At 36.8% G+C, this 15,282-nt stretch overlaps 1 protein-coding gene across 1 annotated transcript; it reads right to left on the bottom strand.

Moving 5' to 3' along the window:
- Nucleotides 1–6,984: 6,984 nt before the first annotated feature.
- LOC148957645 (acyl-CoA dehydrogenase family member 11-like) lies at nucleotides 6,985–14,579 on the bottom strand. The gene is made up of 2 exons (XM_089114799.1): nucleotides 14,467–14,579; nucleotides 6,985–11,556 (listed from the first exon to the last, which is right to left on the bottom strand). Exon 2 carries the CDS (start codon nucleotides 11,506–11,508, stop codon nucleotides 9,640–9,642), a length of 1,869 nt encoding a protein of 622 aa, XP_088970925.1. The 5' UTR covers nucleotides 11,509–11,556; nucleotides 14,467–14,579; the 3' UTR covers nucleotides 6,985–9,639.
- Between the last annotated feature and the right edge of the window lie 703 nt (nucleotides 14,580–15,282).

Here is a 15,282-nt window from a genome sequence, read left to right as displayed (position 1 = left end):
ACAGTACATCCTCGATTATTCGAACAGGTTGAACTCAATTTTTGCAGAGCTGTTCGGATACGCCAAAAATTCGGATAACCGAGGACGAAAATTTTAGCTACTAATCTTGCTATGAAGTTTATTGTTATCACTACGAATAGTCACGGGATGCTTAAACGGAATGCAAATTTAAAAGCTTTGGCAGAGGGAAAAACCGACGAAAAAACTAAAACTGTTTTTGATCATAAATGGCAATGGACAAATGTTAATGAACAAAATAGCAACGGAAAAATATTTTTTTCTGAAAAAATGAATCAATTTTGGTTTGCTTTCCGTTATTTTTTGCTTTTGAGCAGCAAGTTCGCGCAGCTGCAAAAGCATAGTTGTGTTAACAGCTGTTGCTTCTGACTGAAATCGGAGCCATGCATCCATGGCCATTTTATTAGTTACAGGACACTCTGTTTCATCCATTTCAATTCCATCAACATCTTTGTCCCTCTTTTCTGCATCATCTGGCCTAGAGACGTATCCAATGATGCTTTCATCGTTGAGATGCTAATATCCAGGGCCGTCATTCTCAAACCATGGACGTCCTTTTGTGAAGAGTCAACATTGAGCTCAATCAGAAGTTCTATTAGTTCTTCTGACGCATCAAGCACCCCTTCATTGACATCAGGGACAGGAAGAGGGATCAATATGCCCCAAGACTGGTGGTGTCTGATGCAACCTGGTCCCACGCAATGGAAATACGATTGATGACATCCAACATATTAATTTTTTTAAGGAATGGTATCATTTCGTTTGACTTTTTTGAAATAAGGTCACGAAGGAGGTTTTTGCGATACACTCGCTTCTTGCTCTCCAGAACACCTTGATCCATTGCCTGGATCAAAGCCGTTATATTTCCGAGAAAAAGGCGTGCTGTGAAATTCCCATCATTTGAAATAAAAACTTCGGCTTCTGGGTGGGCTGAGCAGTTGTCCAGAAATAAAATAGCTTTTTCTTCCAGTCCAATGTCTGCTCAATCGCCAAAGCCTTCCTTTTTTAATTTCTCTTCGAAAAGAAGCCATGTTTAGGCGTAATTACATTGACGAAATTTGAGACTAAAATGATCACATTCTCTCAAAATGCTAACTCAAAAACAGGGCGATCACAATTATAATAGTCAACACTCATGGATTTTGAAATTCCTGTTCGATTTCCAGTTTTGGTAATTGTAACCACGAATGTGAAAACTGATCTGTTATTTTGATGTTTCCGTTGGTTTTGACTTTAATATAGAGCAAAAATTTAAACAGACAACGATATTTTATCTGGTTAATCGAGAAGATATTGTAAAAACTTTCGGCGTTCGGATAATCGAGGTTCGGATAATCGAGGTTCGGATAATCAATGATGTACTGTTCTATCTGTCCAATCTTATCTGTGCATATCTAAACTTACGTTCAAAAAGTATTGGGACCAGGGCCGTAAATCTGTCATGTGAATTGGGGGGGGGGGGGGGGTCAGCAGAGCGAATGAATATAAAGTATACAGTGGGTCATGGCGCCACAAGGGATTTATGGTATGTGTTATGGAAACAGTTGAGGGGCAAATTACTTTAAAAGCAAAAGTCAATATTTTTGGATTTCTCAAGAATCAAGTTTACTGTCGTAGGAGGACCCACCATGGTTGGGTCCGACGCGGAAGAAAATTTTTGAAATTTTACCTTCTAGAAAGGCTAAAAAGCATCCTCCAGACTAAATTTAATAAAATACTAGAATCGCTCAGGATAGAAAGTTCGGCGTTTTTCAGAAGAACACAAATTATTGTTTATTGGGTGAAATTTTTGGAGGGGAAGAGTCATGCTTAAATCTTAGTGACAGACTCTAGGGAAATATGGGACGCTGTTGTATTGATTGGTAGAAATTTACTTTCTGAACAGAAATGTGCGTCTTCCTTATTTTGACTGATTTCAGTAGGCCATGTTTACATATAAAAAATGAATACATTTTAATGATACAAAAAGTGATTTACTAAATAAAAGCAAATAATAGACAAATAATAGAAATGTACGTAAATAAGTTAGTAAATAGGTCAAATAAAATGACAAATTGCTCTCTTTTTATTTCATACTCTGTTTTCAAAAATAAACTGTAGAAAACAGTAGAAAACGGTAAAAAACGGTAGAAAACGGTAAGTATTTATCTTGTAAAAATCATAAAAACCACTCTGCTTACAAAAATAACCTTAGTGGCTGAGGTTTGTTGCAATAACATAGAAAACGTAGTTTGGTTCTAACCCGGCTACCAGGGATTTCTTTCTTTCAAGGAAAATGATGGTAATTTCTCCAAAAAAATCGTTTTGCTCCAGATTTTTCAGCTCCAGTCCCCACCGCCCCCCCCCGGGATTTACGGCCCTGATTGGGACACACTTCGAAATTTCGAAGACATTTCATGCAACAAATTTGGATAGACTCTTTTAAAAGCTTTCTCATTAAATAAGTACAGCAGCTATTTCCATGAAACTTTCACAAGACATTGTTGATGTTTCGAAGCATTTTACGTACGCCAAAGAATTAAAAAAACGTCGACCATAAAATTTCTATAGGCCTTGAGACGAAAACATGGAGGCTCTTGAAATTCAAGAACTGAGTTAAGAGAAGCGCTTGCAAATTGCTTTCTACTAAAATAAAGGAAATGGATTTTATGAAATTGCATTTTATCAAATTGTCGGCTGCTCAATGAGTGCAGCTTTTCTGGTCTGTAAAAAGATTTTCCGTACAAAATCAGTAAAAAATTTACCAAGGGATGGCAGACCGAAGAAGTTTACGACGCCGTGGGACGAAAAGTCATTTCTGAGGAACTGCGAAGTAATAGGTTTGAATCCTTACTAGAAATTATTTTGTCATGTAAAAAGAAGCTAAATGTTGGAACATAAGTAGTTCTATATAGTATTAGCCAAATGTATTTAAAGTCATAAGGCCTTACGCTCCACACAGTGTGAACAACTTTGTATGCAAATAGAATATGTAGCATGTAAGTAGTAGCAAGAGGTACTTAAAGCTAATTTATTTACTTACAGTTTCGTATTTCTCCAAATGATTAAAAGATGCTTCCAGTCTTTCTCCTTCTAACTTTCCACAAGAAACAAATGCCAGTGCAGAATACGAAGCAACAATTATAATCCCTAGGGGTGCAAATGTACAATAAAAAAGCATGGCTTACTTTGCTGTATTGTCGCGGAGCTCGTAGGGGAATAGGCAAGACATGAAAAACTCTGTTTGCAATCTTCTCATCCAATTTTAGCTAGCTGGTTTAGTGATTGTAAGAAATGCCAAGCTCTTTGTTTTTAAACATGTTTTTGTTGACAATACAAAGGATAAGAAAAGGTTCAGTGCCTAATTCAAGGGACTTTTACAATACCACTAATTATGCCTAAAAATGTTTAGGCCCCTCTAGGGGGGCCCAGAAAATTTTTAAACTGAATGCCCTAGATTGGCTAAAAATATATTTCTGAGACATAAAAAGATTAGAATATGATGTGAAAAAACACCTCATGGAGAAATTAAATTTACATTTACTTTTAAGATTTTTAATAAACATAACGCTTAGCGAGACAATCCTCCCACTAATTCCTGATTTCAAGACCACAATTTGGATTTTCAAAACCACTATTAGTGTACAAGACCACACTAAATTAGGCACTGAAAAGGTAAGTTGCACCATTGAGTAGTTCATCAAGAATACATACGGAGAGTTAATCACGAATCTTGCTGCCCAAAGGTAGCTTGATGCATTTCCCAGTCTTGATTTTAGAAGCTTATATACAAGTATGCGTAATTTAGGAGCTTATATGAATCGTTTTTAATGGTTTTGTAGCCATTTTTCACATTAGGAGATTTTTCAAATTTCAAAGTTGGGGGCAATAAAAGAGCTGTAGGTTGGGGTGGTGTGCCAAATAAAATTCTAACTAAGACCAAAAATTCATTACAGTATTTTATCAAAATGTCCGATCCATAGCCTTTACACACCACAATTAGTGTAAGCTTTTAAAATATTGAACGTTTGAGTTAATGAAAAATTTTTGAAATGCAGTGCCAGTTTTTACTGTTCTTCACAAAAAACAACGAAAATGTTTATCAAAAGTTTTAAGTGTTTAAAATCGAATAAAAGGTCACTTATTTATATCATATATATTTATATCATATATATTTATACTATATATATTATATCATATATATTATAAATATACTAAAGATTGATAATGGGCTATGCTCGAAACGTCGTTTATTAATTTAATCAATTTTTTTTCCTGGTACAATCTAATTACATTCATCGTTATTATATTATATTAAATCTTGAAAAGCGGATAATCTAGTTGATAAATCTTCAGTTGTTTGATTCAGTTGTCAATAGGGGGTAATATTTTAAATATAGCTTTTCAAGCCCCGCCAAGAACTTAATGGTACAATACTGGTATGGAAACATAAGCTTCAAACCTATCAATGAGCGTAGATCTCATTTTAAACCAAAATGAAATTTGACTGTGAAGTTGTACAGGAAAGACACTTCTCTTGAATGTGACAAAACAATTATTCCAGTAGAATTGAAATAGGTACTGCTAAATATGTTAATACCGCAGAGCCACAACTACATAGCTAGTTTTATACACTTGAAAGGAATATTCAGTAAAATTAGTGGTTTAATAAGCAGACGAATGTCGTCTCTAACAAAGTCGTAGCCAAGGCTTAAAAATAAAGGGGAGGAGGGGGTGTGCCCAATAAAATACTACGGATTTTGCTTAATATGCTTGCTGTATAGAGCTGTACGAATGAGCCTGAAATGTGATAAATTTTGCCTGATTAGGATGGCTTCAGTGCTCTCAGTCCCTATGTCTCCTATGACTATGGTCTTTGCTACAAAATTATTCAACATTCAATTATTGAAGACATTAAAATTTTCGTCATTAAGAAAGTTAGAAATAGCATAAAATAGGTCTTAGGAAAACAGTAGTGGGTTCTAACGCAGGTTTGTGTTCAAAAGTGTAAAATGAGATGGGAAATTCGGAATCCAAAGAACCAGAGTATCACGTGATCTTTAGAATAGGATTCGCATGCTTCCCAAACAGTTTAGAAAAAGGAAGTCGTTTTTTCGTATTATCGAACAGTCATATTTTAAATCAACAGGTGTATTAGCTAGAAAGGCTAAACAGAACGTCACATTTGCAACAAGAAATGGAAATATTGATAAAATATCTTATTACTCAGTCTGAAATCATACGTAGGCGTCTGAGAAAGGTGGCAACACTGGAAACAAGAAATGTGCTGGAAAGCACTAGATGGAAGCGTGCGTTATATTTGGCTAGCTTCTATTGCCCTTGAGCAATGACATGAAATCGTTTAAAGACGTAGGGTAAAAATGACATTGGCTGCAGGCTCAGGTGCTCCAGATGTCTGAGGTGAACTCAGCCGTTTAATCGCGCCTTCACGTGGTCTTGATTTGACTGCCCTTCAACGCCTTTCCATCATTACCATTGGCTCCAGACTTTCTGCACGATCAAGACTTGCTACTTGCTAAACTTAACGTTGTTTCAAAATACTTAAAAAAAGGCGCAAGTTTTCCGTTCATACTAGTCCTACTGATGCTAATATCATTTATTCTCTTTTGTCATCATTTCACTTACATAGCAGTTATTAGTGCAAAAGCATATTGATAAACATAGATTTTCTGTTTGTTTATGTTCGACATTCAGTTTACGATAAAGAAATAAAAAACCTAAAGAAAAAAAGAGACATGCTACCTTCGACTGCGACGTAATGATCTTTGAGACATCTCTTATAGTGGACCTGATAGTAAACCTATAAAGTTTATCATTAGGTCCTAGCCAAAATGGCACTGTTTCGACATATGCGCAGATCCAAAATTGGCGCAAATCTGAAAATGGGACATTTCTGAAATTGACACAGCTCAAAATTTAGCGGAGACCGGAAACTGGCACAATCACGGAATAGGTGCCATTCTGAAAATGGTACAATTGAGAAATCGAGGTAGATAATGCGCTTTTCAAAAATCTAACGCGGTTTGATCAGAAATAGTTAGGCATGTTTATCTGGGACATGGTTGCGTATCTCAGATTGTTACCAGAGGTAGATAATTTCTTAATTGAACATAACATGAATACACATTCATCGTTCGATTTGATGATATAAAGTATTTATTAAAATATTGTCAAAATCGAGCCCTAGACAACGCCACAGCCTGTACCTCTAAGTTAAACAGAGGAGCAACGTTTGTCGCTACACGGCCTACGTAAGAATAAAAACTTGTACAGGACGAGCCTGTCTCCACGGCGCTGTTTCCAGATAAAGGCGACATCGAATCTTGTGACCATGGGATAACATTTTCTACTTAAATGCTTTGCAGTGTTTCAGGCGTAACAAAAAACGAAAGCTGTCATACATTATCTCGACCGTCCTCATCTGATGTAACTAATCTAAAACCTAGAAATTGTCAGATTTTGATTGGTCATCTGTCATTTCGAGGATTAGCTATCTCCAACAAAATTCGGCTTCCTCGAGGTTTGGGATAGCGGATGTCAACTGCATATCGAAAAAGAAACAATTAAATTCAATATAATTCATTCAATCAAACAACACGTGCTAGTAAGGTAACTGGATCTAAAGGTACGTTACAAATACAATTATTACAGATTGACACGGAGAAAAAGTTTGAAGCCGAAACTTGAAATCGTGGAAATCAGGTTTGGCAAAAAGGAATCAGGCCCCGTCCCAACGTATATCATGTCTCTAAATGTGTAAATTTATTTATTTGTAGACATGTATTCCCATTTAAGAGCGAGAATCTTCATTTCGCTCTCCAGAATAGAAACTTTTCAATATCCTACAAATCTGATAACGCGTTGCCGCTCGGATCCAGATATTATCTGATGACGTAACACTCACTTACGTCCTCGGTATGCAGGGGGTGCACCTAAGACAAAAATATTACAGAAAAATAAGAAAGATTTTACAGCAAAATTCGATGTCAATTATATATAGCAAATTGCATAAATTTACACGAAAATACCCAAATGTATTAAGATTTCAATATTCCACTATCTTATGTATTTTATCGTCCTACTTTAAATTCAATTTCGATTAAATATTCATTGATTAATATTTGGAATAGCAGTCAACCCTATATCTCAATTACCTTCTGTTTCAAACTTGTTTCTTTCTCGAAATGACATTCTTGTCGGTTGGACATTTACTGTGACCGCAACTTAATTTTTTCTCCGTATTCTTGAAGAAAGAAGAAAGCGGCCTTTGCGGCCAATACAACAGCAGCAGGAAGACATGCAAATTCTTAAATTGGAGAGGTTAAGCCATTATCACAGAATGAGCGAGCTCTTTAACACTAGCAGAGATGAAACTTTTTTTCAACTGTCTGAGCTGCTGGTTGTAACCATAACTAAAACCTGTTGTCATTAATCAACCATTTTTGCTGCAGGCCTGATTCGAGATAGTTAAGCTTTGACAGGCCCCGGTGCAAACTATACTGCATCTAACATTAGATATGTATACCTCCAACAATTGAAATAAATATTTCTAAAACACTAATTAGCCAACTCTTATTAGAGTGCCTTTCTAATTACTCGCCTCATGTTATTTTAAATTTGAGTGCAATACGGATTTTTCCGTTACCACCGGTAACATTAATCGCACTTACAAATACTTCAGATGAACAGTCAAAACAAAACATTAATACGGGTTTGCTGACTTCAGGATAAAAAGTTCATTGTCTTCAAAAAAAGTTCATCATAGCCCATGACGGCAGCGTCATCGCCAACTTCGAACTCTTTGGCAGCGACCACGCAAACGAGACGTCCAGTTGTTGCATAGCCTCGATATTTCTTCCTTTACACAGGATATTCTCAGACAATAAAGGACAGGGTTAAAACAGCTGCTTAGAAAAAATATTACCTCTGCCCATTTTAGAGCGACGTATGATACCTTCGAGTCATTATAAACGACAAATGCATCAAGCATAATCATTATCTTTGGAGAATAGCTAGCAACAAGCAAAAAAACTATTATTATAACTATTTTGGATTTGCGACTTTCCTTTACCACTGATGCTCTAGTGCTCAAGTTCAACTTGCGACGAAGTCCCTCCGAAGAGAATTTTAGCCCCGTGCATTTCTTCTTTGCTCCACTGTTATTTTCGTAACAAATAAATTTCAGAGAGTGTATTCTTCTTTCGTGATCTTTTGCTATCTTGTAAATCTTTACGTAACATAAAGAAGATATTATAGTTAACGATACCAGAAAAAAAGCGAATAACTGGTAGAAAATCTTTGGTGGAAAAGTCTCAGCTAAGCGAAGGCTAGTTAAAACAATTGAAACCATATAAGCAACCAAGACCATAATAATGCAGTTCCTGTAAGTGAATCTAGACTCGTATTTGAAAGGTACAGAAACCGCGTACCACCGTTCGATACTTATAAAGCACAGGGTAATAAACGAAATTCCACTAAAGAGATAGCCGAAGAACAGCCCGGCCTGTTTTACAGAGCACTTGTCAGTGTCATAGAGCTCAAGAAGCCGTGCCGAGAGAAATAAAGGTTCTGAAATGCAGCCAGTGAGAAAGTCTGCAATGCACATGTTAACGATAAGGATACTGGAAGGCGTCTGCAACTGCTTTAAGCGATAAAAGACGAATAGAACCAGGGCATTTAGTGTGACGGTGAAGATTGAAGCAAATAATGCAATTACAGCCACAGCAGTAGCTGTACTTCGCATTATGTCATTGTTCTCAACGAAAACAGGAGTTACACCAATGCAGTTCGACGAGTTGTATTGAAAGACTTTCATGCCTGTGACACTTCTGCTAAACGCTCTTCAAGGAGAAGTTTGAAAACAACTAGACTTCATGATTCTACCAGACAGCCCATACTCCACAAAAGTCTCTCTGCTCTACTTGAAAGTTTTATTGAAGCAATCTTTTCCTTCAAGTTATAAACATGTGCCTGATGTCCAATAAATGTGGCTTTGGAATATCTCTCATGTGTCCCAATGTCTCTCAGTGCAAATTTGAGACAACGTTTCATAAAGAAAGCTGTCTTGACAGCAAAGAACTCGGTCACATCAGCCACAGTCAACCTGTCACAAAGCTCCAGAAGCGAAAGCTTTGCTTTTATGCTACAAAGTATGTCAATATTTTCTTAATATTCTACAGCAATGGAGATTATTAGCCGCGCCCCGCAGATAAAATGATTAGCTTTGCAAGCGAGATATGTGACCAGGCTGACAGTTTTGCAAAACAGTTGTAAACTGGAGCTGTTATAGAGAAAATCCCTTGAAACGCAAACATTGATCAAAGAAAACTGCTGAAAAGTCATAGTCTACATCAACTTCAACTTAAATATTGAATATTGAGGTTCAATTTTTTTAATTGCGCAGATAAAAAGGCGACAGATTGTCATTAAGCAAGTTAGCATTTTATTTCTTGTGTAAATACGCACCATCAATCTCCATAACTTTAATTTATATTGTTATTTATTCTCGATTTCAGAAAATTTGGTAATTTAGAAGTAAACCACACCAAACAGAGAACGTGACGAAACAACAAAAATTGCAATAGAAATAGTTTGCAAAGCAAGAGAGATTGTTAATCCTTATCATCTTATAAATGTTGAAGCGATCAAATTTTCTTCATCATAGCCTTCATATACGAAAGCTTTCTGGGCGGAAATATCGACGTCATAGGACCCTTGTCTATTTTGAGTAACAACAGGAACAATGTCTCTCTGCATCCAACTCCTAACAGTAAAAACATCTATCTCGTCTCCACTTTTACAAGCATGTTCTACAAGCAGTGATGCAATATAAATATGTGCCAAACTATAGGCAAAATCTCGTGCTGCGATTTGTACCTTACTAGGTTCGCGTGCAACAAAGTCAAACAGACTGTGCGAGAAACTCTCTAATTGTGTGCAGCTGTCTCTCAATTTTGTATTTTGAGAAGCATTTTTAGTAACACGTGACACATAGCTTTGCAAGGCAACCAGCGCCTCACCATTTGTTTTATGAATGGCCCTTAGAACGTCTAGAGACATCACAGACGAAGTACCTTCCCATATAGGGAGAACTTGTGCATCTCTCAAAAACCCCGGAAGACCTGTATCCTCGATGTACCCTTGTCCACCAAAACACTCAAGACCCTCTGAAACCAATTCGACAGATCGTTTGGCGGTGTACATTTTTGCGACAGGCATCATCAAACGTAGTAAAAGTGCATCTTCATCTGGAATAGACCTACAGTCCTCAAGACCTAGCTTAAGTGCAAGATCTAGCATAAGAGCAGTACAGCCACGTGTCTCTGCCTCCATTTTCGCCAATGTCTTCAAATGCAAAGGATGGTTAGCTATGACCTGTCCAAAGGCTTCACGTCTTCGAGCATAATCGCGAGCAAGATTTATCAGTTTTCTCGGCCCCGCAACGCTCGATATTACATTATGCAGCCTGGTAATTTTCAGCATACTAGAGATGCAAGAAATGCCACGACCTGGGTCTGAAATTTTCTCAGCTAACGCCCCATCTATAAGCAACTCACCTGTGGGAAGTTGCCTTGTTCCAAGTTTATTCTTAAGCTTCATTACCTCAATACCATTTAGCTTCCCGTCGTCATTTCTCGTTTTTATCAGGAACATCGTGATGCCATCTGTGCCTGGTACTACGCTTCCCTTACTGTCAGCAACACGCCCCAACGTTAAGGCAATATCTGAATCTGTTGCCGACGAAAACCACTTGTAACCATATAAACTATACAAATTCTTGTCTCCAGAGACTGGAATAGCTATGGTCTCAGTCCCTTTAGCAACGTCAGATCCACCGCGTTTTTCTGTCATCCATTGCCCTGAAGTCCAAAATTTTTCAGGGTCCCTGGTAGTCAAGTGAGAGAACACATTCTGATATGACGGCAGTAAATCATTCGCTTCAAAAGTCTTCGCCGCTCCATCTGTCATTGCAAGGGGGCATGAATACAACCCAGAAGATGGCGAGTACATAAACAATTTTATCACCTGATAAAGCCGGCTAAATTCAAGGAACTCTCTCTCATAAGCAATAGCCACTAGCCCTTCTTCGGCTGAAATTCGTTTTTGCTGTTTCCATGCATTACAGGTAACAATTTCGTCAACCTTCTTTCCCCATGCCGATGTTTTATGTAAATATGGCTCATTTACAGCACACTCTTGTCCCAACTTCCATATGTCTGAGCTTACACGATTACCAAACCTAACCAAATCACTTTTTATGGCAGTGAAAATCTCAGTCGGCATCATACGTTGCATATTCCGTATAAGAAACTGGTCTGATAAAAATGCATTCTCGTGATGAGGACTGTCCTGTGTGAAGTCGCCAACCTTACTTTGCGAAAATTTTGATGTAGCTGTATAATTTGCTTTAGAGTAGTTTCTAAAGTTCCCAAATCGTAGGTTGCGACGCAAGCAGGTTAATGAAGAGGTTCTCAGTCTATAAAAATTCATTTCTGACAGTCGTTGGTTTGCAAAATCGTCTCAACTTTTATGTAAGTCCTGAAAAATAATCAACTTTTTAGCAGAAGGACTTTTGCAAGCGACTTTGGCTATTAAAGAAATAAACGTTTTGCAGAACTTGATAAATATTTCTTTTAATTGAATTGATTTAATTGAAATTAAATAGAAATATTGCAACAACAACTTTATCTTTGTACTATTAGACACCATTATTTCATGGTATCATATACACATATCATATAAAGATACCATATAAAAGTACTGTTTTCACCTAATTTAAGGGTATTTAAACTGGATCCTAGCAAATTAAATATCTTAGCCAAAATTGCCTTTGGCTGTCACAAAAGTGCATTTGGTCAGAGGCTATTAAGAGACTTGAAATGTTAATGAGCTTTGGAAATCAGTGGATCATACTCAAGAATTATAGCAACATGCTAAAATGTTCTGGGAAATTTGTGACCACCAACCAGTTCTCTGATACATAAAAACAAAAATAGGCCCTTCTTGCAGATTTTTGTATGAAAAGCACTGGGATGACCAACTAAATAACATTCAATTCAATTACAAAAAGTTGATAAGAAAGAGAGGTACAAAATTAGCTACATACGCTTGCATATCAAAATTAGGGTTGGTCATCAAAGGAAATGACTAGTATGCATTCACAAAAGGTGCTAAACTTTTTAAAGAAAAAAATATTAAGGTAATGATAATTTAGGGTAAAAATAATAGGGGTGTGGTGTGGCAAGAGAATCACCAGATAAATAATTGGTGACAGGTTTGAGATTTTGTCTGTGTAAAAAGAAAGAAGTCAGTTAAAAGGGGATGTTCCTTTGTGTTGTAGCAAATTTGCTTTTAGTTTTTCCAAAATTTTTAAAATGTGGGAAATTTAACATATTTCTGAAAAGGACACAACTTTTTTCTCCAAAGTATCATGAATTCTCTTTGTTCCTAACTTTTCAATTTTGATTCCAAAACAAAACTTTAGCTGACATAAATTTATTTTACATTGGAAGATTATTAGCAATTAGACAAGAGAAAATAATTAGTTTTATCAATTTCTCATTGCAAGTATCATCCTATGGTCACATGCAGTTGTACCATCCTACACCCAGTTACCTTATGAGATGCATACTTCATTCTCTAAGCTTCGTTAAAGTGAAAACCATAGAAAAGCTGCCCTTGCACATAGGCCACACACTTGATATGAGGAATGCAAAACTGAGAAAACACAACTAAACAAGAAATAATCAGAGCTTATTCTAAGGAAAATTTCCAGCTCCACAAATCTTAATATTATTAAATACTTCTTGGGGCTATTTAAAGCCAGGTTTCTATCAAAGCAAAAGCAACCCAATCCACTAAATATTTTATGACAGGTGTTGGTAGGGCTGCTAAGAAGTTTTGGAGGCAGCAGTACAAAAGGAAGCCCCTGTGAGTGAAGCAAGCAGAAATTTTTTGGAACCATGCCCTTTCAATTAGCTGGAAATCTATTCAGGATATTTCTTGCAGTCATGTTATTGTATTTGCTTAAAACTTTTTACCATTTTTGGGTATATTCATGTTACGTTTGATTACTTTATTCATTACTTTATGAGGTCCTTAGGATCTCAGGGCCCTGATGCAATTTGCCCCTCTGCCCCTCTCTACGGCCCTGGGTGTTGGTTAAACTTCTGTTGTAATCTGTCATATCCTAGATGTATTGCCTTTGTCCACCTTTGGCAAACCCCAGACACCTTTTTCGCATCAGTATAGTCAAAATTTCTTATTCCAACAAATGTTAAAAGGAAAATAATTAAAAAACAAAGCATTTCTATATTGTTTTGTTTAATATCCCAACTCCATTTAGAAACCTTCCAAATAAAAGCAGACAAGCGACATGGATTCCATAAGAAAAATATTAGTGTACCTCCCATATGTTGATGTTTGTAAAAAGTTGTCAAGAATCTGTCAATTCCAGAAGAAAGATGAACATTATATTATTTGACCTTCTAAGGCTTCTTGCAGTAAATTATTGCTAAAACTTTGTAGTTATGGTATTTGGGGAGAAATTATCCTGTGGATTTAAAGTTTTCTATAAGACCTAAAGAGATATAATAGATAGAGAAAAATCATATCCTTGTAATGTGCTCTCAGGTGTTCCTAGAGGATCTGCCCTTAGCCCTGCTCATAAAATGACATTTCCAATGACTATTAAATACATTTCTCCCCCATTTTCTACAAGCCCCCCCCCCCCCTCCACCACTTTATTGCAAAACAATAGAGCTCTTTTAAAATTATTTTATGAGTGATCAATTTTCCCTAATAAGGTTTTCATTTTTTGTTCAATCATTCCAGCCTGCCAGACAATTTGTGACACAGATAAATTTGAATTCTTTTTATAGTAAAAGTCGAAATAACCTCAGTAAATTTTGATGTTGTAGCTGACATTGCAGACATTGGTATCGATCCAAAAGGATTGTTAAATGTTTATTTCATGATAATGGTGATTATGATGATGACTGTACAGACATAACACTACATTAAGATTGTTCTTTGGTGAGTCAGAACTTTAAACTTCCAACTGCAGCCATAAAAAGGTGTACATGTTTAAGTTTTGATGTAATGCATCGAATTGAAACTAGCTTCACCAAAGAAATTATTGACAGGTATTGAATATCCAGTAAGCCCTTAGGTGAACTTTGATCAGGAAAGGAAATAAGAAAGTGTTATAAATGAGAATGTCATGACCCTGTGCAAAGGCTAAGTGATGTTGGGGCCGGGGTTCAATCTGAGGTTATATTGGGCACGGCCACACCACGGTCCAATCCTAGGGTTATATATTAGCACGTACCAAGTTCATCAAAAGATCGGTTTTAACACGACGCAATAGATAACGAGAAGCCATTTTATCGTGCTACTGTAGGTTTTGTAATGATAAAAAGAAACAATAGTGGCAAATAGACTACTTACTGTTTGATGCTTCCCTATCGACACAAAATTTATCATCAATGTTTTGCCCTTTGACTTTGAGAATTTGCTCATTGAGTTGCATTGTGTACAGTGCGATCAGTGAGTGCAACCCTAACGGAAATGGCGGGAAGTACCACTTTGGGGCGGGGAAATTTTGATTACCATTTTCGAATTCTTTATCAACTGGTGATACTGAATTGTGATGGTAAACGGGGATCTGCCGCTGTTTTGGGGGTAAAATGGGGGTTAAATCAAGAGAAGTTCCTGCTTATCCTCTGCGGAGGAAAAATGTCAGTTTTCGAAAAACCATGTCAGTCGGGCAAATTTTCAAAAATTATCCGCAAATAGTCGGGCAGAAATGACTTCAAATAACCCAAAGACTGAAAGCTACGAGTCAATATCGTTGCATTATCAAATCGACCAAAAGTGCCTTAAAAAATGACAAGATGGTTTTTGAAAATTACAAGAAGCAAAGCGCTTCTGAATCGTATGGTGAAAATGCAGCAATCAAGTACTGCCATTCCTGTATGAAACAACATCATTGCCAGCAACGATTCCAGCAACATCTTGCTCAGCTGAAAGATGACAACATCTTGCTCAGCAGAGTGGCCTTCGACGGCTGAAAACATATCTCAGATCAACCATGGACCAAGAACTGCTGAGAGATTCATATTGGCACTACTTAGCATCGAGAGGAAATTTTCAAACGAAGTTTTGAAAAGTGACATGAATGCGATGATTGATACATTTGGACATAGAAAGGGTCGGGACTCACCTTTTTTTACTGTAGTCGAATTCAAGAGTTAATAGTAGTAT

The sequence above is a fragment of the Rhopilema esculentum genome, chromosome 21 (genome assembly GCF_057945365.1).
Source record: "Rhopilema esculentum isolate cy_ngs chromosome 21, ASM5794536v1, whole genome shotgun sequence".
In the NCBI taxonomy this organism is placed as follows: domain Eukaryota; kingdom Metazoa; phylum Cnidaria; class Scyphozoa; order Rhizostomeae; family Rhizostomatidae; genus Rhopilema; species Rhopilema esculentum.
Note: the sequence above shows the minus strand (reverse complement) of the source record. Positions and strands in the feature narration are given on the sequence as shown.